This window comes from Hemiscyllium ocellatum, chromosome 22 (assembly GCF_020745735.1).
Source record: "Hemiscyllium ocellatum isolate sHemOce1 chromosome 22, sHemOce1.pat.X.cur, whole genome shotgun sequence".
NCBI classification, from domain to species: domain Eukaryota; kingdom Metazoa; phylum Chordata; class Chondrichthyes; order Orectolobiformes; family Hemiscylliidae; genus Hemiscyllium; species Hemiscyllium ocellatum.
Genome location: NC_083422.1, coordinates 13,243,498 through 13,268,066, shown reverse-complemented (window position 1 = coordinate 13,268,066; position 24,569 = coordinate 13,243,498). Strand labels below are relative to the sequence as shown.

At 42.7% G+C, this 24,569-nt stretch overlaps 1 protein-coding gene across 4 annotated transcripts in view; it reads left to right on the top strand.

Moving 5' to 3' along the window:
- prkg1b (protein kinase cGMP-dependent 1b) overlaps positions 1–24,569 on the top strand; it is an 827,021-nt gene that overhangs the window by 779,886 nt on the left and 22,566 nt on the right. For all 4 annotated transcript variants that reach the window (XM_060841873.1, XM_060841874.1, XM_060841872.1 and 1 more), the window contains 2 exons: positions 91–230; positions 20,953–21,042. In XM_060841873.1, the coding sequence (XP_060697856.1) occupies positions 91–230; positions 20,953–21,042 (230 nt within the window). The remainder of the gene's footprint in view (positions 1–90; positions 231–20,952; positions 21,043–24,569) is intronic.

The window sequence follows — 24,569 nt, the reverse complement described above, 5'->3', positions numbered from 1 at the left end:
AAATGAAATTCCAGAATTGTAAACCATACAGTAAAGGACACAGAGGCAATTTTGAAAGTGCAAATAAAACTTGTTCTTTATTCTTGAAAGGTCCAATTAAAGAGTGAGGAATCCAAAACGTTTGCAATGAAGATCCTGAAGAAACGCCACATAGTAGACACACGGCAACAGGAACACATACGATCAGAGAAACAGATAATGCAGGAGGCTCATTCTGATTTCATTGTGAGGTAAGTTTCCATCAGATCATGTCATTGAATATATAAGGCCCTCAGCCAGCAAGTCAACTAGGTAACTGTTGGTCCCGTATTGGGTCACCCTGACATCTCATGCCTCTGATATAACATCTGCTTCTAAAACATTCCAGATTATATCCTCTCTCATACAATTCTATTTTCTCTCTCACTCACAACTTGCCCTAATTTGTTTCTGAATAATACAGCATATTTTAATTCTGTCCCAATTCATTACTCATAAAGTATTTACAGCGTAGAACTTGCCATTATGAGGGATAGTCAAAACAAATGGAATCGATGTATTTAACGGGAAGCTAGTTAAGTATATAATGGAGAAAGGAACAGAAGGGTATATTAATAGAATTAGTTGGAATGGGTGGAAGTTGAGCTTAGGGCATTAACATAGGATGAATGTCAAAAGTAGAAAGTCATGATCAAACTTTACAAAACAAAATTCTTATAATTTTAAAACAACCATTCTTTTGGTTTTTAGTGAAATTAAACACTTTTTAACTTCACAGTGATAACATAGACCTCAGGCTGAACTGACAGAATTTACAACTCAAAAACAACATATAATTATGATGATCTGATTAAAAAAAACTTAATTTACTCATTTGGTTCCATAGTTTGCTGCAATTGGCTTGGGGATCTGGCTATTTCACTCACTATAAGTAAAACTGGAAACAAAATCTTAACCATTAACAAACATTTAGCTGAGAACTATCAGCATAAAGTTAGGTCCTGTTGGCCTCTCAAAAACTGTTCAAACATGCAATCAATCCCAAAAAAATTGGGAGGAACAAAATGATTAATTTTGTATTTGATTCTTTAGATTGTGTAAATAAAACTGATTTTCCTCAAGAGGATTTTGAAGAAATCTATGGAGCAATGGCATTTTCAAACTGAAAGCTGCAGTGAACTATCCAAAATACTTGTGCCTTGCAGGTAGTGGACCAGGTTTGGGAGTCAGGAGGGAGCTATTCACTGCAAGATGTCTTGCCTCTGTTCTGCTCTTTTAGCCACTGCATTTATATGGCTGGTCCAGTCTAGTTGAGCTTCTAATTAATGGTAACCTCCAGGATGTTGATAACGAGGTATTCAGTGATGGTAACACCATTGAATGTCAAGGGGCAACGGTTAGGTCGTCTCTTAGAGATGGTCACTGCCTGGCGTTTGCGTGGCATGAATGTTGCTTGCCCGGACAATATACCTGTCAGATATTGTCCAAGTCTTGCTGCATTTGGACACTGATTGATTCAGTATCTGAGGAGTCACAAATGGTGCTGACCATTGTGCAAACATAAGCAAACAGTGTTGAAGGATGATTATTGATGAAGCACATGAAGATGGCTGGGTCTAGGACACTACCCTGAGGAACTCCTGCAGAGATATCCTGAAGATTAGATGACTGCCTTCCAACAATTGGAACTATCTTCCTTTGTGCCAAGTATGACTCCAATCAGTACAGAGTTTGCCACCTGATACCCATTGATTCCAGTTTTGCCAGGGCTCCTTAATGCCATACTTGGTTGAAGGCAGCCTTGATGTCAAGGGCTGTGACTCTCACCTCACCTTCGGAATTCAGCTATTTTGTCCATGTTTGAACCAAGGGTGTAATGAGGTCAGGAGCGAACCTAAATTGAGTTATTAGTGAGTAAGTGCTGCTTATATAGCCCTGTTGATGACACCTTCCATCAGTTTACTGATGACTGAGAATGCACAGATAGGGTGGTAATTGGCCGGGTTAGATTTATCCTGCTTTTTATGTACAGGACATACCTGGGAAATTTTCTACATTGTTGGGTAGATGCCACTGTTGTAACTCAACTGGAACAACTTGGCTGGATTTGCAGTGGCTACTGGAAAACACATATTCAATACTATTGCCAGTGTCAGAAACTAATGGATCTAGCCATTTTTGATATCTAGTGGAATGAATCAAATTGGCTGAAATGTGTTATCTGTGATGCTGGGACATCTGGAGAAAGCTGAGATGGATCGGCGCGGTGAGTGGCACGGTGGCGCAGTGGTTAGCACTGCTGCCTCACAGCGTCAGAGACCCGGGTTCAATTCCCCACTCAGGTGACTGACTGTGTGGAGTTTGCACATTCTCCCCGTGTCTGTGTGGGTTTCCTCCGGGTGCTCCGGTTTCCTCCCACAGTCCAAAGATGTGCAGGTCAGCTGAATTGGCCATGCTAAATTGCCCTAGTGTTAGATAAGGGGTAAATGTAGGGGTATGGTGGGTTGCGCTTCGGCGGGTCGGTGTGGACTTGTAGGGCCGAAGGGCCAGTTTCCACACTGTAAGTAATCTAATCTAATCTACTTGGCACTTTCTGGCTGAACATTACTATGAATGGCATCTGGGAAGAAATATGCTGGAGCAGGAGTGTTCAGAACTCCCTGGGGTTGGCGCCATTCCAAGGAAGTTGCAGATTGTATTTGGTGTTGGTGATCTGTGGAAGCCGTCTCATGTTAGTGGTCAGTGAGAGAGTGAATGGACATTGGAGGGTCATTGAGTGGAGTTGAAGTCCCTGCTGGATAATTAAAGCTTTAAAGATGATACAGATTTGCAGGTTGTAAAAGCGAAAAGCAGAAGTACTCCGGGCTCAATAATCAGCTTCGCTGTCATCCTGAATGGGTACCATGAGGCACAGCTACAGTATAGAAAATGAAAGACCACAAAAGTAATTTAAAATGAGATTCCAGACCCAGGAATAACATAAAGCCAGAATGAATGTGAGCAAGGAACATCTTAAAAGCCTAAGCAGATCAGGTCTTACAGAAGCAGAAAATGAGGGGACTATTGAGGCTGCAGCAAAAGCAAGAGATTCATTATCAAAACTGTTGTAAGGACAGAAAACATTTATTCAAACTCCAAACACAGGGAATCATCTGGGCAAGTATGTTAACGAGATGGGATTTGTTCAGTTGAGCTGTTAAGGAGACAGGAATGGTTTATCAAGGCTGCCAATTGGCACAGTTCATCCAGGAAAGCTATACAAAAGGTGCAAATCCTCCAATTTATTCACTAAAGTAGGAATCTTTCTTCATCAGAGAAAAACCTTCCAGGTCAGGGGTACACAGCAGTAACATGGCTATTCTTACAAATTAAAGGCCTTTAAAACAAAGAAAATAATTAATCACATTAAAAAGACATGTTACCAAAATTAATATTTCCAGTGAGATTTAATTTCAGAGATGGGCCAAACAATGTACAATATTGGATACCCTGGAGAAAACAGTTTTCAAGAAACAGATAACTTCTAAATTAGATATTAAATCAGAAGCTGGACAAGTGAATATGCTCATGTGCTTGATTGAGACTATAGTTGATGATGTGATAATTCAGCAAAGTATAAAAGAATGAGCTGGTACTTTTTAAGAAGTATTAAAAGCCTTTGACAATTACTTTACCATTAGAACAAATAACACCCTTGAAAGAGAAAATTTTAATCAGAAGTTTCAGCATCCAAGAGTATATATTGATAATCTTGTTAATGATTTCTACGGATTCGTGGAAAAATGTGACCATAGGGTTTTAAAGTCAGAATGCATAAGAGACAGAATTGTTATTGAAAATGCTGATGAATCTCTATCAGATTCATTACACACAAAAGAAGATTTGACTCGAGAGAAAGCCATTCAGATGATGTGTGAGCTTAAAATTCAGAAGCAACACAGATTAATCCTGCAAAGAGAAGATCAAGCTTATCAAAGGAGAATATGCAAAATTAAGTATGTTTATAAACCCCCCTAAAGACCAGATGAAAAACCAGTTTAAAAAGTAGGACAGATGGGAAATACTAACATTCCTCATAAGTGCTGTAGAGCAAGGAGATCTATCAGATACCAGCAGTGCACAGTTAATAAAAAGGAATGGTTTATTGGCAACATAATAGGTCACCATCAGAATATATTAATTATTAATTTTAATTTTCTAATAGAGGTTCATAAGGTAGAACAGTCTACAATCGAAGAAAATTGTAAAGTTTTCAGAGGTGAAATAGGTGATCGAATCTCAACCTTCTATCAAGCTGATATTTATGTCAATGTGCATCTCACTAATTTCAAGCTTAATTCAGTGCTGAGATATCAGGTACTGAACCATTATTGAAAACACACTGTCTATAGCTGATGACAGAGCATCTACAGGGTCAGAAATCTTTACTACGTAAGATTAAAGATTTGGTATGAGCAAATGTGTAATATAAGGGGTGTCAGATAATAGAGAACTAATCTGAAAATGTGTTGCTGGAAAAGCGCAGCAGGTCTGGCAGCATCCAAGGAACAGGAGATTCGACGTTTCGGGCATAAGCCCTTCTTCAGATTTCTGAAGAAGGGCTTATGCCCGAAACGTCGAATCTCCTGTTCCTTGGATGCTGGCTGACCTGCTGCACTTTTCCAACAACACATTTTCAGCTGTGATCCCCAGCATCTGCAGACCTCACTTTCTCCTCAATAGAGAACTAATGCATACTTCGCAATCAAGAATTTGAACTTTCAACAATAAATGCATATGTTGTGCTCAGTCTTCTTCAAATATCCAATGGTGTCCAATCAGTTAAAGGAACATGTGGTTAAGAAATAGACAGTTGTGGAACAGCCAATCAAAGGAAACCTTGTAGAAGATCTTATTGGGCTCCCTAGATTCATGATGGAACCCAAACTTTGGACTGAATCCATTGAGTTTTGCTCATTACATAGGTAATTTGTGTCAAGCTGTAAGTGTGATGAAAACTTGCAATATTCTGATTTGCAGAAATGATTTCCACTATTATCAACACAGCAAAGAGTTCAGCTGTGAGAATCAACAAGATTTGTGAGAAACTGCGAGTAACCACATAGTCAGCAGTGTACTCCACTTGCAATCATTAATAAATCTTCAACAGAGGTAACTCGGAGTTGAACACAGCTTGATGAACAAATAAGTGTGAGGTCAGATGCTGAGCTGATTCTGAAGATGTAATTTCGATCAGGGAATTTTATTTCCATATCTTTCAGTGTTAGAGATCATGCAAGCACGCAGCAGTGCTTAAATAGTATGACTGAGAAAGTGAGCAGGTTGGTTTCACCAATACCACAATCACAGAGAGTGCATGAAAGGCTGAGTTCAATAACATATTGAAGTAAAGAATCTACACACTTCAACTCAGATATAGATAGAATGTGAATAAAGATCTGTTCATACAGACTGAAAGCAAGGAGCATATGACTTCATAGAAACTAACACTAAAGAGGAATATGATTGTTCAAAGTTTCAGACATGGTTGGGAAGAAAATATCTACTTTTCAGTAATCCAGGCTTTTGTTGCGATGAAAGTGTCTTTTTCAACAGGGCAGCCATTCTCCGGGAAAGAAGTTCATGAGATTAAACATCCTTTTGACTTTGCAAAGAAGTAATTGCCTGTTTCAACAGACAAAGTATCTTCTGCAAAATAAACCACAGAGATAAAAGGTCCTCCAATTGAAAGGGAGTTTATGGGACTTTCCGACCTCTCCCTGTCAGGAATAAAATCAAAGGAAACAGTCTTCAACTCAAAGACCCAATAACCACCGTCTCTCTAAGGGTCACACCACTGCTCCAAGTTCTGCATTCTGCAATGGAGGTCTGACATCATTCACAGTATTGGTTCCAGAAGTCGTTGCCACACATTAAACTCTGAGGTCTCCAAAGGGAAATCAAAATTAATAGGAACACTGCCACTGACCTTGCAAGTTTACTGAGAATGTGATGTTAGAGAAAAGTGAAATTTCCATATTGCCTGAGTTTGTGACATCAAATAGTGATAAAAGTAATTCTTCACATGAATGGATAAATATAAATAATGAAGAGGAGCTTGGGTTGTGTAGAAGTGTAAGGGATGGAAGGGTTATTAGTGAGGATAGCCTTCACCACCATTGAATATGATGATGTCATATAGGTTTGGTGGGAGAACAGCTAAGGATCTCCATGGAGTGAGACCTCCTATCCTCCTCACATCTCTGTAACAATATCTATTACATCAATATAACTTGTACTATGTGTAATAAGATATTGCTGAAGATATGAGCCTCCTCTTGTTGGTCAACCAAGTGGTCTTCCTCAACCACCATAGACCAAATGGGCCCTGGAGACCCTTCTCTGAAAAAAGATGGTGGCAGCTCATCCACCGTACAATGATACAGAGAGCTTGACAACTGTTACTGATGAGCAATGGTTCATAAAACTAGACTAATGTAAGCTGAAATCATACTGAAAATTCTAACCAGATTGGCCTCCCAGCAAAGTGAAAACTGGTGCTGATACCACAAGCTGAGAATTGGATTTAACCTGCCTCACCACAACATAATATATATCACTCGATATGTATGTCATCTCTCATATTTTTAATTCAAGCAGTTTAAGTGTCACGCCAAGCACAATTCATTGACAAATTCAAACTGCGGTAGTTCCAAGATAAATGGCCACTAAAATCGCCCAGAACAACTGGCTCAGTTCTGCTTTGATCTATGATTGATATGAGGTGGCATATGGTTACAGACCTGTTGCTGGAGCATGAACTAGTTGTTGCTGTGTGAGATTCCTCAGTACCAGAAAACAAACAGCATTACAGTTACAATGTTAAGTCATGCAGCTGCACCAGTTTGTGAAAATGGTAACAACTATACTGCAAGGACTTTGTTGAAATATTCAGGAAATAACAATATTGTTGATTAATAAAGTTGAAGATTTCTGTATATTTCATGCATCTGTTTAAGAGAAAATTTTACTAATAAAAATTACCAGGAATATTTAGTTACTGAATAATACAGTATGTTAAGAGAGCCTGGCTCTCTTAGTACAAAGTTTGTTTCAAATAAACTTGTGTGTAACTCTCATGAAGTCAATTTATCACTCAATACACATCATTCAATCCTTCTATCCAATTGATGATGATGAAGTATGATCAAGAATAATAAACTTATCCTTTACTTAGATGGGACTTGGTTATCAGATAATGCATTATTGCATTAGATTAGTTTCCCTACAGGATGGAAACAGGCCCTTTGGCCCAGCAAGTCCACACCCATCCTCAGAAGAGTAACCCACCCAGACTCCTACATTTACCCCTGGCTAAGCTACCTAACACTATGGGCAATTTAGCATGGCCACTTCACCGGAATTGAAAATTTCTTGGATTGTGGGAGGAAACCCACACAGACAAGGGGAAAATGTGCAAACTCCGCACAGACAGTTACTCAAGGCAGGAATTGAATCCAGTTCCCTGGCACTGTGAAGCAGCAGTGCTAACCACTGAGCCACTATGCTACCTTGAAGACAGAAGCAGGGGAATATATTACGGGGAACAAAGAAATGGCAGAAGAATTGAATTGGTACTTCAGACCGGTGTTCACTGGGGAAGACACAAGCAATCTCCCTGAGGTAACAGTGGCTGAAGGACTTGAAATGAAGGGAATTTATATTTGCCAGGAATTGGTGTTGGAGAGACTGTTAGGTCTGAAGATTAATAAGTCCCCGGGGCCTGATGGTCTACATCCCAGGGTACTGAAGGAGGTGATTCGAGAAATCGTGGATGCGTTGGTGATTATTTTCCAGAGTTCAATAGATTCAGGATCAGTTCCTGCGGATTGGAGGGTGGCTAATGTTGAACCACTTTTTAAGACAGGTGGGAGAGAGAAAGCAGGAAATTATAGACCAGTTAGTCTGACCTCAGTGGTGGGAAAGATGCTGGAGTCTATTATAAAGAATATAATTACGACACATCTGGATAGTAGTAACAGGATAGGTCAGAGTCAGCATGGATTTATAAAGGGGAAATCATGCTTGACTAATCTTCTGGAATTTTTTAAGGATATAACTCTGAAGATGGATGAGGGAGATCCAGTAGACGTAGTGTACCTGGACTTGCAGAAAGCTTTTGACAAAGTCTCACGTAGGAGGTTAGTGAGCAAAATTAGTGCGCATGGTATTGGGGGCAAAGTACTTACTTGGATTGAAAGTTGGTTGGCTGAGAGGAAACAAAGAGTAGTGATAAATGGCTCCATTTCGGAATGGCAAGCAGTGACCAGTGGGGTACCGCAGGGATCATTACTGGGACCGCAGCTTTTTACAATATATATTAATGATATAAAAGATGGTATTAGTCATAACATTACTAATGTTATTACTTAGTAATAACATTAGCAAATTTGCTGATGATACTAAGCTGGGTGGCAGGGTGAAATGTGATGAGGATGTTAGGAGATTACAGAGTGACCTGGACAGGTTAAGTGAGTGGTCAGATGCATGGCAGATGCAGTTTAATGTGGATAAATGTATGGTTATCCACTTTGGTGGCAAGAACAGGGAGGCAGATTACTACCTAAATGGAATCAATTTAGGTAAAGGGGCAGTATAGAGAGATCTGGGTGTTCTTGTACACCAATCAATGAAGGTAAGCATGCAGGTACAGCAGGTAGTGAGGAAGGCTAATAGCATGCTGGCCTTCATAACAAGAGGGATTGAGTATAGAAGCCAAGAGGTTCTTCTGCAGCTGTACAGGGCCCTGGTGAGACCACACCTGGAGTACTGTGTGCAGATCTGGTCTCCAAATTTGAGGAAAGACATTCTGGCTATTGAGGGAGTACAACGTAGGTTCACGAGGTCAATTTCCTGGAATGGCGGGATTACCTTACACTGAAAGACTGGAGCGACTGGGCTTGTATATCCTTGAGTTTTGAAGACTAAGAGGGGATCTGATTAAGACATATAAGATTATTAAAGGATTGGACACTCTGGAGGCAGGAAACATGTTTCCGCTGATGGGTGAGTGCTGAACCAGAGGACACAGCTTAAAAATACGGGGTAGACCATTTAGGACAGAGATGAGGAGAAACTTCTTCATCCAGAGAGTGGTGGCTGTGTGGAATGCTCTGCCCCAGAGGGCAGTGGAAGCCCAGTCTCTGGATTCATTTAAGAAAGTGTTGGATAGAGCTCTTAAGGATTATGGAATCAAGGGTTATGGAGATAAGGCAGGAACAGGATACTGATTAAGGATGATCAGCCATGATCATATTGAATGATGGTGTAGGCTCAAAGGGCAGAATGGCCTATTCCTGCACTTATTGTCTATTGTGGTTAATTTATATTAATTTGAATATGTTTAGAGGTTAAATCAGAAGTTGTAATGGATTTGCTCCCCTTTGGCTGTTAGATACTAAGATGCACATTTATCTCCGACTAGAGATGGGAATTGGGTGCAAGATGTTGCACTCTGTTTTTGAAGGAATCCTCCGCTGTGTTCTTGAACTTGCACCAGTTATATATGGCCCTTGTTTGTGGATTGGCAGAGCTTGGTGTGTAAGACTCACTCTCATCTCTCTTGATGTCAGCGTCCCATTGTGAGGACCATAGGAAATTTTGGTGTGGGATTGTGGAAGCCCTAAACAAAATCCCTCCATGAAGCGATTATTGAGGGGAGGGGACCCTACAGAGGTTGGGAATATTCTGAAAGATGAATATAAGATGTTTTGTTATTTTCACATGGCATTATTAGATGTTATGTCGTAATGCAGATGTGTTTCTAACACTGATGCTTCACAGCAATCTGTTCAGTAGAAGTAAGTTGATCCTTATATTGATTAGCATTGTATAGTTGTTGTCATGCATTACAGTGATTCTCTCATAGTCAAAATCCTGTAATATATTAGAAGTGCAGAACATAAGGCAAATCAAATTCTGCTATCATAATTTGCACTGTGATTTAAATTGACTGACTGTTCTTGATGTTTAAAAAACAACAAATTCCTCTTTAAAAGTTGATAAAATCTCTGCATTTGCTTCCTTTTATTGACTGACAGGCTGAAATGGTAATTGGATACCATTTTGTTCTATCTGTTTTAAACAATGTACCTGAAGATTTTGTTTTTACAGTTGTACCCATTATGAATGCTAAGGTGGATTTAAAACTTGGATATTTATTTCAACTAGCAGATGGTCGGCTGATCCAGGAATTAATGGCAATTTTAAGAGGTTCTAATAACATGCTTAAAATCTGATTGAAGATTTGTAGCTCGGGTATCCGTTGTTGTGGTTCTGCTCGCCGAGCTGGAAGTTTTTGCTGCAAACGTTTCGTTCCCTGGCTAGGGAATATCATCAGTGCTGTTGGAGCCTCGTGTGAAGCGCTGCTTTGATGTTTCTTCCGGTATTTATATTGGTTTGTTCTTGCCGCTTCCGGGTGTCAGTTTCAGCTGCAGTGATTTGTATGTGGGGACCAGGTCGATGTGTCTGTTGATGGATGTTCATGCCGTTTCCGGGTGTCAGTTTCAGCTGTAGTGGTTTGTATATGGTGTCCAGGTCAATGTGTCTGTTGATGGAGTTTGGAGATGAATGCAATGCTTCTTCCTAGACGTGTTAGTAGAGAGAACACCCAACGGAGAATTCACCACAAGGGTACACAGGAAACCAACACACACAGACCAAGTCTTAAACTATGAAAGTAACCACCCCAACACACACAAACGAAGCTGCATCAGGACACTATTCAAAAGGGCCACAACACACTGCAGTACACCAGAACTGCGAAAAGAGGAAGAGGAACATCTATACAAGGTATTCGCCAAAAACGGATACCCACGCAACTTTATCACCAGATGCCTAAGAGATAGACCGAGGAACGAGGACATGCCACAACCAAAAGGACTAGCCACTCTACCATACGTCAGGAGCGTCTCAGAACTGACAGCCAGACTACTGCGACCCTTAGGACTCATAACAGCACACAAGCCAACATCCACGCTCAGACAACAACTCACTAGAACAAAGGACCCAATACCCAGCATGAGCCAAACTAATGTAGTTTACAAAATACCATGCAAGGACTGCACAAAACACTATATAGGACAAACAGGAAGACAGCTAACAATCCGCATCCATGAACATTAGCTAGCCACAAAACGACACGACCAGCTATCTCTAGTAGCCATACACTCAGACAACCAGCAACATGAATTTGACTGGGAAAACACCACTATCATAGGACAAGCCAGACAGAGAACAGCCAGAGAATTCCTAGAAGCATGGCATTCATCCCCAAACTCCATCAATAGACACATTGACCTGGACACCATATACAAACCACTACAGCTGAAACTGACACCCGGAAACGGCAAGAACATCCATCAACAGACACATCGACCTGGTCCCCACATACAAATCACTGCAGCTGAAACTGACACCCGGAAGCGGCAAGAACAAACCAATATAAATACCGGAAGAAACATCAAAGCAGCGCTTCACACGAGGCTCCAACAGCACTGATGATATTCCCTAGCCAGGGAACGAAACGTTTGCAGCAAAAACTTCCAGCTCGGAGAGCAGAACCACAACATCTAATAACATGCCTTGGATGTAGCTTCTTAGAGTCATAGAGTCAGAAAGATGGATAGCATGGAAAGAGACCCTTTGCTCCAACTCGTCCATGCCGATCAGGTGTCCCAACTTAATCTAGACCCACTTGACAGTACCCGACCCATATCCCTCCAACCCTTCCTATTCAAATACCCATCCAGATGCCTTTTAAATGTTGCAATTGTACCAGCCTCCACCACTTCCTCTGGCAGCTCATTCCATACATGTACCACCCTCTGCATGAAAAGGCTGTCCCTTCAGCGTCTTATATCTCTTTCCCATCTCACCCTAAACCTATGCTCTCTAGTTCTGGACCCCTCCACCCCAGGGGAAAATCTTTCTATTTATCCTATCCATGCCCCTCATGATTTTATAAATCTCTACAAGGTCACCCCTCAGCCTGCGACGCTCCAGGGAAAACAGCCCCAGTCTATTCAAACTCTCCCCATAGCTCAAATCCTCCAACGTTGGCAACATCCCTATAAATCTTTTCTGAACACTTTCAAGTTTCACAACATCCTTCCGATAGGAAGAATTGCACACAATATTCCAACAGTGGCCTAACCAGTATCCTGTACAGCCACAATATGACCTCCCAACTCCTGTACTCAATACTCTGACCAATAAAGGAAAGCATACCAAATGCCGCCTTCACTATCCTATCTACCTGCGACTCTACTTTCCAAGAGTTATGAACCTGCACTCCAAGGTCTCTTTGTTCAGCAACATGCCCTAGGACCTTACCATTAAGTGTACATGTACTGCTAAGATTTGCTTTCCCAAAATGCAGCACATTGCATTTGTCTAAATTAAACTCCATCTGCCACTTCTCAGCCCATTGGCCCATCTGGTCAAGATCCCATTGTAATCAGAGGTAACCTTCTTTGTTGTCCACTACACCTCCAATTTTGATGTCATCTGCAAACTTACTAACTATACCTCTTATGCTCGCATCCAAATCATTTATATAAATGACAAAACGTCGTGGACCCAGCACCGATCCTTGGATCACTACAGCTTGGCACACCACTGGTCACAGGCCTCCAGTCTAAAACCCCTTCACCACCATCCTCTGTCTTCTATCTTTGAGCTAGTTCTATATGCAAATGGATAGTTCTCCCCATATTCTATGATATCTAACCTTGCTAACCAGTATCCCATGGGGAACCCTGTTGAAGGCCTTACTGAAGTCCATATAGATCACGTCCACTACTCTGCCCTCATCAATCCTCTTTGTTAATCCTTCAAAAATCTCAATCAAGTTTGTGAGACATGATTTCCCATGCACAAAGCCATGTTGACTATCCCTAATGAGTCCTTGCCTTTCCAAATACAAATAATCCTGTCTCTCATGATTCCCTCCAACAACATGCCCACCACTGACGTCAGGCTCACTTGTCTATAGTTCCCTGGCTTATCCTTACTACCTTTCCTAAATTGTGGCACTACGTTAGCCAACCTCCAGTCCTCCAGAACCTCACCTGTGACTATTGATGATACAAATACCTTTGCAAGAGGCCCAGTAATCACTTCCCTAGCTTCCCACAGAATTCTAGGGTACATCTGATCAGGTCCTGGGGATTTATCCACTTTTATGCATTTCAAGACATCCAGCACTTCTTCCTCTGTAATAGGGACATTTTTCAAAATGTCACCATCCATTTCCCCACATTGTATATTTTCCATGTCCTTTTCCACAGTAAACACTGATGCAAAATACTCATTTAATATCTACCCAATCTCCTGTGGCTCCACTCAAAGGCTGCCTTGCTGATCTTTGAGGGGCCGTATTCTCTCCTTAGTTACCCTTTTGTCCTTAATATATTTGTAAAAACCCATTGGATTCTCCTTCATTCTGTTTGCCAAAGCTATCTCATGTCCTCTTTTTTCCCCTCCTGATTTCTCTCTGAAGTGTACTCCTACTGCCTTTATAGTCTTCTAAAGATTCACTCGATCTATCCTGTCTATACCTGTCATATGCTTCCTTCTTTTTCTTAACCAAACCCTCAATTTCTCTAGTCATCCAGCATTCCCTACATCTACCAGCCTTTCCTTTCACCCCAACATGAAGATATTGTCTCTGGACTCTCGTTATCTCATTTCTGAAGGCTTCCCATTTTCCAGTTGTCTCTTTACCTGTGAACATCTGCCCCCAATAGTTCTTGCCTAATACCATCAAAATTAGCCTTCCTCCGATTTACAACTTCAGCTTTTAGATCTGGTCTATCCTTATCCATCACTATTTTGAAACTAATAGATTTATGGTCGCTGGCCCCAAAGTGCTCCCCCACTGACACCTCAGTCACCAGCCCTGCCTTATTTCTCAAGAGTAGATCAAGTTTTATATCTTCTCTCGTAGGCACATCCACATACTGAATCAGAAATGGAGCTAAAAGCACTTAAAGAATAGACTTTTCTGGAATCCAGAGCAAGGATAGTTTTTTTTTTGGATTCACAGCTGTTGTTGGAGGGTTTTATCCCAATGATTTGTAAATAATTATCATTACTATTGCATTGCAATTATATATTTTGAAGACTCTATATAATGGATGTTAGGTCAGCAGCTACGGAAGATACTTAAGAGGGTGTAATGGTGATACAGGGAACTGAGAAGCCCTGGTAATGGGGTGTTTGAGGGAGATTTGGAGATTGAGTACATGGGGTGCCACATATGACATGAGGTGGCATATGTGACATGAAATGACATGGTGGCATGGGTATCCTTTAAACAATATCAGGAGTTGAACCTCTCTGGAGAACTGAGGTGGATTTTCTAACAGCTTTCCTCCTTGCTCAGAATCCTTGTGAAATCACCGTGGCTTGCAAAATGCACTGTGAACTCCACCACTCTGTGAAGAGAAATAAATCCTGCATCAAGTCGGATATAGATGGTGCATGCATTTCAGAATGTGCAAAAGGGGGGAAATTATGTTTCCTGACCCACATGAGAACCTAGTCTGTCATGTTTAGAGATAATTCCTTTTGACATGAACTTGCTGCTTCTGGTAGGCAAGTCTGAGCAATAGAGTATTACATGAAACTGTCAAACTGAACAGTTTTAACAATCAGGCATGAATGACCTGATCCTTATCAATAACTGGTGAAAGTCTGAGTGTTATATCTTAAATCAAGGAAAAATTACTAAAAGTAAAATTGAAGCTTCTTATTTTCATCTAATTAATACTCTAATGAGTATTTGGATGCCCCTGTGGAAAAGAACTCTCTCCTTTAATTATGCTGCCGACCTCTGGTCCATTGTTGGCTAACATCAGTTTCCAAGTTGGGAGGGCAAGGTCATTGAAATGTAAGGGCCATATCTTTTTATGACCCTGTTTCTTTAAAAATCTGAACTGAAATGAGAAAGAGATATGTTAAAAAACAGCATTTGAAAGATGCTGAAAGGAAATAACCTGACAGCCATGGTGAACATCATATAATCAATTATTTCAACATGCAGGAATTGAAATTTCAGTTGCAGACCATTTGGATGAGAGTGACTACAGATGCAACTTATGCTGGCAACAAGAAGTTGATTGGTCTATAGAACATAGAACATAGAAGGATACAGCGCAGTACAGGCCCTTCGGCCCTCGATGTTGCGCCGACCGAATCCTACCTAACCTATACTAGCCCAATAACTTCCAAATGCCTATCCAATGCCCGCTTAAATGACCATAAAGAAGGAGTGTTCACCACTGATACGGGCAGGGCATTCCATGAACTCACAACCCGCTGTGTGAAGAATCTACCCCTAACATCTGTCCTATACCTACCACCCCTTAATTTAAAGCTATGTCCCCTAGTAACACCTGACTCCATTAGCGGTAAAAGGTTCTTAGTATCTACCCTATCTAAACCCCTAATCATCTTATACACTTCTATCAGATCTCCCCTAAACCTTCTCTTCTCCAATGAGAACAGCCCCAAGTGCCTCAGCCTTTCCTCATAAGATTTTCCTACCATTCCAGGCAACATCCTGGTAAACCTCCTCTGCACTCGTTCTAAAGCTTCCACATCCTTCCTATAGTATGGCGACCAAAACTGCACACAATACTCCAGATGAGGCCTCACCAGAGTCTTATACAACTGCAACATGACCTCTGGACTCCGGAACTCAATTCCTCTGCCAATAAAGCCCAGTACACCATATGCCTTCCTCACAGCACTATTTACCTGGGTGGCAACTTTCAGAGATCTGTGTACATGGACACCAAGATCCCTCTGCTCATCCACACTACCAAGTAGCCTACCATTAGCCCAGTAATCCATCATCTTGTTATTCCTACCAAAGTGAACGACTTCGCACTTAGCTACATTGAATTCCATTTGCCACATTTCTGCCCAGCTCTGCAACTTATCTATATCCCGCTGTAACCTACCACTTCCTTCCTCACTATCCACAACTCCACCGACTTTTGTGTCATCCGCAAACTTGCTTACCCAGCTTTCAAGTCCTTCCTCTAGATCATTTATAAAGATAACAAAAAGCAATGGTCCCAAAACAGATCCTTGTGGTACACCGCTAGTAACTGCGCTCCAAGATGAACATAATCCATCAACTACTACCCTCTGTCTCCTTCCAGCCAGCCAATTCCTAATCCAAACCTCTAATGTATCCTCAATGCCATACCTCCGTAGTTTTAACATTAGCCTACCATGGGGAACCTTATCGAACGCCTTACTAAAATCCATATACACAACATCTACTGCTTTACCCTCATCCACTTCCTTAGTCACCTTCTCAAAGAACTCAATAAGGTTTGTGAGGCACGACCTGCCCTTCACAAAACCATGCTGGCTATCCCTGATCACGTTATTCCTACCCAGATGTTCATAAATCTTATCCCTTACCATTCTCTCTAAGACTTTGCCCACCACTGAAGTCAGACTCACTGGCCTATAGTTACTAGGGCTATCCCTACTCCCTTTCTTGAACAAGGGGACCACATTCGCTATCCTCCAGTCCTCTGGTACTATTCCCGTTGACAATGACGACATAAAAATCCAGGCCAATGGCTCTGCTATCTCCTCCCTAGCTTCCCATAGGATCCTGGGGTAAATGCCATCAGGCCCAGGAGACTTATCTATATTCATCCTCTCCAATATTCCCAAAACCTCTTCCCTGCAGATTTCCAGGGCATCCATTCTAATTATTTGTGATTCCATATTCACATCAGCAACAGTGTCCTGTTCCTGAGTGAATACTGATGAAAAGTACTGATTTAATGTCTCTCCAATCTCCTCCGCCTCCACACACAACTTCCCACTACTATCCTTGACTGGACCGATACCTACCCTAGTCATCCTTTTATTCTTGACATACCTATAGAAAGCCTTTGGGTTTTCCCTAATCCTACCAGCTAAAGACTTTTCATGTCCCCTTCTCGCTTCTCTTAGCTCCCTCTTTAGCTCCTTCCTGGCTACCTTATAACTCTCAATCGCCCCTACTGAACCTTCACGCCTCATCTTTACATATGCCGCCTTCTTCCCTTTCACAAGGGACTCCAATTCCTTACTAAACCACGGCTGCCTCACAAGGCCCTTTACATCATGCCTGACTGGTACATACCTATCGAGGACACGCAGTAGCTGCTCCTTGAACAATCCCCACATCTCATTAGTGTTCTTCTCTTGAAGCCTGTTTTTCCAATCCACACATCCTAAGTCATGCCTCACTGCATCATAATTTCCCTGCCCCCAGCTATAGCTCTTGCCCTGCGGCGCACGATTATCCCTCTCCATCACTAAAGTAAAAGTCACCGAGTTGTGGTCACTGTCCCCGAAGTGCTCACCTACCTCCAAGTCTAACACCTGGCCTGGAACCAGGTTTGGTTCATTACCTAGAACCAAATCCAATATAGCCTCCCCTCTTGTTGGCCTGTCGACATATTGTGTCAGGAAACCCTCCTGCACACATTGTACAAACACCGACCCATCTAATGAACTCGAGCTATAGCTCTCCCAGTCAATATCTGGGAAGTTAAAGTCCCCCATAACAACCACCCTGCTACCTTCACTCTTGGACTAGTGACCAGTCACCTGTGATGAAGATCCTTTTGCCTGCCAACAATTGTGTGATTACTTCGCCAGTAACTGAATACTTCAGATTTGGGAACATATTACACAGAGAGAGAGAGAGAGGGAGAGAGAAGCATTCAGTTCTTCCCCAGTTCAAGAGTGATCTCTCGCCTCTCTGCAGTTAAAATTCACTGTAAACTTACACAAAATCAGTTTGTCCTTCCTGCAAAAGTTGGTGAAAGCTGTAACTTTTAAGTGATAAGTCAGAGAGGTTTTATAATGAGTGAGCGACCTTGTGTGTCTTACCAACCAATGGCAGCATCCAGAGAAAGATGACTAAGGCAATATTCTGACCAGCAGAAGACTTATAAGTGTCATCTCAATAACATTCCAGGGAAAAAAGACCATCAAACTTCTTTCCAATTTTTCCCCTCTGCTCTTAATGTATTTTATCCCGTCTGTTTGTCTGTCTCTGTGTTCATATCAAGGGGAGTTTATTAGAGGATTAGAGTTTTATTTGGTAGTATTATATGTTTAAAGCTTTATAACCGATTACATGCAGCTAGAATCTAACTATTTGCAATAAATAGTCATTCTTGGTAAGGATAGAAACCTGGTCCATTCTTCCCATTAACCTGATTGGAAAATCAAGTAAATCAAGGAAATTTGCGCACTATATACAACCTTTAACATTTTACATCGGGGAGTAGTGGGGCTCAATTTAATGCATCTGCACCAGTGGGTTATACGAGAAAAGTCCTTATAAATCAGATGATTCCCATTTGCGGCTACACGGATGTCCTGGAGTCTCTTGGAATTAAAGAATTATCACTGGAACACAGGTGCCAGTAACTGTGCAGTAAATTCATTAAGACATTAAATAAAATATTATTTAATTCTCTTTGAAAACTTGCATTTATTAGTACCAATTAGTTGATAGTTTCTTGTACACTCCCAATAATAACTACTGCATCATTCTTGGCCACGCCTTCAGCTGCCTGAATTCTGGAGTATTCCCTCTAAACCTCTCTGCCTCTCAACTTCACTCACCTCCTTTAATTGGTTTGACCAAACTTTTGATCACCAGAAATAGAGGTGCAGTGGACAGTGAAGAAGGTTACCTCAGAGTACAACAGGATCTTGATCAGATGGGCCAATGGGCCAATGATTGGTAGATAAAATTCAATTTAGATAAATGTGAAGTGCTGCCTTTTGAAAGATCAGGTCAGAGCAGGACTTAAACACTTAATGGCAAGGTCCTGGGGAGTGTTGCTGAACAAAGAGACCTTGGAGTGCAGGTTCATAACTCCTTGAAAGTGGAGTTACAGGTAGATAGGATAGTGAAGAAGATGCTTAATGTGCTTTCTGTTATTGGTCAGAGCGTTGAGTATAGGAGTTTGGAGATCATGCTGCGGCTGTACAGGATATTGGTCTGGCCACTTTTGGAATATTGTGCGCAATTCTGGGCTCCTTTCTATTGGTAGGATGTTGTAAAACTTGAAAGGGTTCAGAAATGATTTAAAAGGATGTTGCCAGGATTTGAGCTATAGGGAGAGGCTGAATAAGCTGGGGCTGTTTTCCCTGGAGGGGTGACCTTGTAGACGTTTATAAAATCATGAAGGGCATGGATAGGATAAATAAACAACGTCTTTTCCCTGGATGGGGCTGTCTAGAACTAGAGGGCATAGGTTTAGGGTGAGGGGGAAAAACTTAAAAGGGACCTAAGGGGGCAACCTTTTCATGCAGAGGATGAAATGAGTTACCAGAGGAAGTAGAGGAGGCCGGTGCAATTGCAATAGTTAAAAGGCATGTGAATGGGTATATGAATAGGAAGAGTTTGGAGAGATATGGGCCAAATGCTGACAAATAGGACGAGATTATAATATCTGCTTGGCATGGGCAAGTTGGACCGAAGAGTTTGTTTCCATGCTGTACACCTCTATGACTCTTTGACTCCATTTGATGTAATGTCTGATTATAACATAAGATCTAGGAGGAGGAAAATGTAATTCAGCTCTGTGAACTTAGTGCGGTGAAGGCTTATGTGGCTTAGTGCCACTCCTTGCTTTATAATGTCCCTGTGAAATGACTGGGAATGTGCCATTACACGTCATATTCTCAAGACAAAATGCATCGACTCTCCTTCACTCTCTGGGAGCAACTGAGCAATAACTACACCAATGCCCAGGAACAATACTGATGCTTTCAGTTCACAGTTACTAATAAAGATTACGAAAAACCCAATATACCAGTGACCTCCCTCCCACAGGATCATATACTAACAACTAGGCCAAAAACTGGGGAAACACTCTTTCAGAAAATGGAGCCTTCAAATGAATGCTGTCAAGGCTGTTATTTCCACCCTCCTTTAGGGCCTTGGATCCCTTTCCACCTTCCGCAAAGACCATTCCCTCCGTGACTACCTGGTTAGGTCCACGCCCCCCTACAACCCACCCTCCCATCCTGGCACTTTCCCCTGCCACTGCAGGAACTGTAAAACCTGTGCCCATACCTCCTCCCTCACCTCTATCCAAAGCCCTAAAGGAGCCTTCCACATCCATCAAAGTTTTACCTGCATATCCACTAATATCATTTATTGTACCCGTTGCTCCCGATGCGGTCTCCTCTACATTGGGGAGACTGGGCGCCTCCTAGCAGAGCGCTTTAGGGAACATCTCCGAGATACCCGCACAATCAACCACACCGCCCCATGGCCCAACATTTCAACTCCCCCTCCCACTTTGCCGAGGACATGGAGGTCTGGGCCTCCTTCACCGCCGCTCCCTCACCACCAGACGCCTGGAGGAAGAACGCCTCATCTTCCGCCTCAGAACACTTCAACCCCAGGGCATCAATGTGGACTTCAACAGCTTCCTCATTTCCCCTTCCCCCACCTCATCCTAGTTTCAAACTTCCAGCTCAGCACTCTCCCCATGACTTGAACAGACTTGTCCGACCTGTCTATCTTCTTTTCCACCTATCCACTCCACCCTCTCCTCCCTGACCTATCACCTTCATCTCCTCCCCCACTCACCCATTGTACTCTCTGCCACTCTCTCCCCACCCCACCCTCCTCTAGCTTATCTCTCCATGCTTCCAGCTCACTGCCTTTATTCCTGATGAAGGGCTTTTGCCCGAAACGTCGATTTCGCTGCTCGTTGGATGCTGCCTGAACTGCTGTGCTCTTCCAGCACCACTGATCCAGGAAATAGTTGTTAGCTGACCAAAGCATGTTCAGACCGGCAGTGTGAATGGTACTGAAATAATTAAAGCTTGAATCAACTAGAAATGTCCATTGTACCTTGACATTTTGTATTAATCATATAGGCTCTACAGGACATTCAAGGACAGCAAATATCTGTACATGCTAATGGAGGCTTGCCTTGGTGGAGAGCTGTGGACAATACTCAGGGACAGGTAAGGAGATTACTTCTCTTCAAGTTCACTTCCTTTGAAAAAGTTTGTTCTTACGTTGACAAAATGTGCAATCACCAAAACAAGTTGGTGTTTTCAAAATTGATGGTATGACCAATTTTTTCAGTAACAGTGTTCAGCCCTGAGTCAGGACATTGTGAGTTCAAATGAAGGGTGATGTTGTTGCAGTGGAAATGCCACTAGAAATTTCAGAGTGCCAAACTGACGCTGTGAAAACATGGGTTCAAAAGCCAATGTGGGAGTTGGTGCAATTTGACTGACAATGAATGATTCGGAATCTGGGTAAGCTGTTGAAGGGGATTGTGAGGGATCTGATTGACATGCATTTGGAAAGGTAAGGACAGATCAGGGATAGTCAATGTGGCTTTGTGCATGGGAAATCATGTTTCACTAACTTATGATTGAGTTTTTGAAAAAGTGACCAAGAGGATTGATGAAGGCAGAGCAGTGGCTGTTTACTGTATGGACTTCAGCAAGGTGTTGGACAAGGTTTCACACAGTAGACTGGGTAGCAAGGAATGGAATCCATAGGGAGCTAGCCATTTAGGTACAACATTCACTTGAAGGTAGGAGACAGAGGGTGGTGGTGGATGGTTGCTTTTCAGACTGGAGGCCTGTGACCAGTCGTGTGCTGCAAGGGTTGGTGCAGGGTCCACTGCACTTTGTCATTATATAAGTGATTTAGATGTAATATAAGAAGTACAGTCAGTATGTTTGCAGACACAAAAATGGAAGATTTTTGAGAAAACAGTGAAGAAGGTTATCTCAAATTACAACAAGACCTTGATCAGATGAGCTGAGGAGTGGAAGGTGGAGTTTAATTTACATAAATGTGAGGTGTTGCATTTTGATACACTTAATTGTAGGGCCCTGGGGGAGTGTTGACAAACAAAGAGACCTAGGAGTGCAGGTGCATAGCTCCTTGAAAGTGGAATCACAGGTAACAGGGTGGTGAAGTAGGAGTTTGGCATGCTAGCCATCATTGGGGTATTAAGTATAGTAACAAAAACAGAATACTGGAAAAGCTCAGCAGTCTGGCAGCATCTGAGGAGAGACATCAAGCGTAAATATTTTAGGTCAAGTGACCTTTCCTCAGAACTATTGGGATGTCATGTTTCGGCTGTGCAGGACAATAGTGAGGCCACTTTTAGAATATTGAATTCGATTCTTGTCTCCCTGCTGTTGTTAAATGTGAACAGTTGCAAAAGCAATTTACAAAGATGTTGCTGTGGTTGGAGGTTTTGAGTTATGGGGGAGGCAGAATAGGCTGGGGTCACTTTCCCTGAAGCACCAGAGGCTGGGGGGTAACTTTATCAAGGTTTATAAAATCATAAGGGTGAATAGACAAGGTCTTTTCCCCAAATTAGAGGTCACAGGTTTAATGTGAAAGAGGAAAGATTTAACAGGGTCCTAAGGAGTAACGTTTTCACACAGAGGGTGGTGCATGTATGGAATGAGCTGCCACAGGAAGTGGTGGAGACTGATCCAATTTCACCAATTAAAAGGTATCTGGATATGTGTATGAATAGGAAGGGATTAGAGTTGTATGGGCAAATGCAATTAGATCAATTTAGGATGTCTGGTTGACGTAGACAAATTGGAGGAGAAAGTGAGGTCCGCGGATGCTGGAGATCAGAGCTGAAAATGTGTTGCTGGAAAAGTGCAGCAGGTCAGGCAGCATCCAAGGAACAGGAGATTCGACGTTTTGGGCATAAGCCCTTCTTCAGGAATCTTAGATTCCTGTTCCTTGGATTCTTAGATTCCGTCGAATCTCCTGTTCCGTAGACAAATTGGACCAAAAGATCTGTTTATGTGCCATACACGTCTATGACAATGGGTTTGTGACAAAGTTCATGATGTAGGTTTTTTTCTGATCTGTGTGCACACCCGGCCTCTTAGTCCCCACTACACACACCCTCTTCCCTTCACTCTCACTCCACCCCCACCCTCACTCTGCTCTCACTCTCCCCTCACACTCCTCCCTCAATCTCATCCCCTAACCTACTCTCTCCCCCTTGATTCTCACTCCCCCCTCACTCTCTCTCCCCTCACTGTCACCCCTTCACTCTCAACACTCCCCACACTCATCCCCCGACACTCTCAATCCCCCCACACCGAATCACATCTCTTTCATTCCCCCACACTTACCATCCTGCATACTCACCTCTGTCACTCTCCTCCCCTCACTCTCATTCACCCCGTGCTTTCAACCCACATATATTCTCATCCCTACCCTCAACCTCCATAGTCTGTCATGTGCCCCTGTATTCTCACATTCCTGTACTCTCTCATCCCCTTTTTCTCACCTCCATGCAATCTTTTCCCCTCACAATCACTCCCCTTCACGCTCTCTCACAATCTCACCCCACAAACTCTCTCACCCCCTCACACTGTCCCCTCGCACTCTTTCACCCTGTTTCAATCTCTCCCCCTCACAATCTCTCATCCCCTCTCAAACGCTTCCCCTCACACTCGCTCACTCCCTCACAATCTCTCCCCTTCACACTTGCACCCCATTTCAATCTCTCCCCCCACACTCTCTTCACCCCCTCTCAATCTCTCCCCATCACACACTCACTCCCTCTCAATCTCTCCCCCCACACTCTCTTCACCCCCTCTCAATCTCTCCCCATCACACACTCACTCCCTCTCAATCTCTCCCCCTCACACTCACTCACCCCCTCACAATCTTTCCCCATCACACACTCACCCCCTCACAATCTCTCCCCCTCACACACTCACCCCCTCACAATCCCTTCACTCCCCTTTAAACTCTTCCCCTCACACTCTTTCACCCCTCACACTTTCTCACTCTGACTCAATCTCTTCCCCTCACACTCGCTCACCCCCTCACAATTTCTCCCCCTCACACTCTCTCAACCCCTCTTAATGTCTTCCCCAAACTCAGTCACACCCTCACAATCTCTCCCCAACTCTCTCTTCACCCCCTCTTAATCTCGCCTCCTCACACTCTCACCCCCTCTCAATCTCTCCCCCTCACACTCACTCACCCCTCTTAATCTCTCCCCCTTGCACTCTTGCACCCCGTCTCAATCTCTCCCCCTCATATTCTCTCATCCCATCTCAATCACTCCCCCTCACACTCTCTCACCCTGTCTTAATCTCTCCCCCTCATACTGTCTCATCCCCTCTTAATCTCTAGGCCTCTTAAGCTCCATTCCTGATGAAGGGCTTTTGCCCGAAATGTCGATTTTCCTGCTCCTCGGATGCTGCCTAACCTGCTGTGCTTTTCCAGCACCACTCTAATCTAAACCCTCTTAACCTCTCCCTCTCACACTCGCTCACCCCCTCTTAGTCTCTCTCCCTCACATACTCTTCACCCTCTCTTAAACTCTCTCCCTCAATCTCTCTCCCTCGTACTCTCTCACTCTGACTCAATCTGTCCCCCTCACACTCTCTCACCCGCACAATCTCTCCCCCTCACATTCTCTCACGCCCTCTCAATCCTCTCAATCTCTCTACCTTACACTGTCTCATCCCCTCTCAAT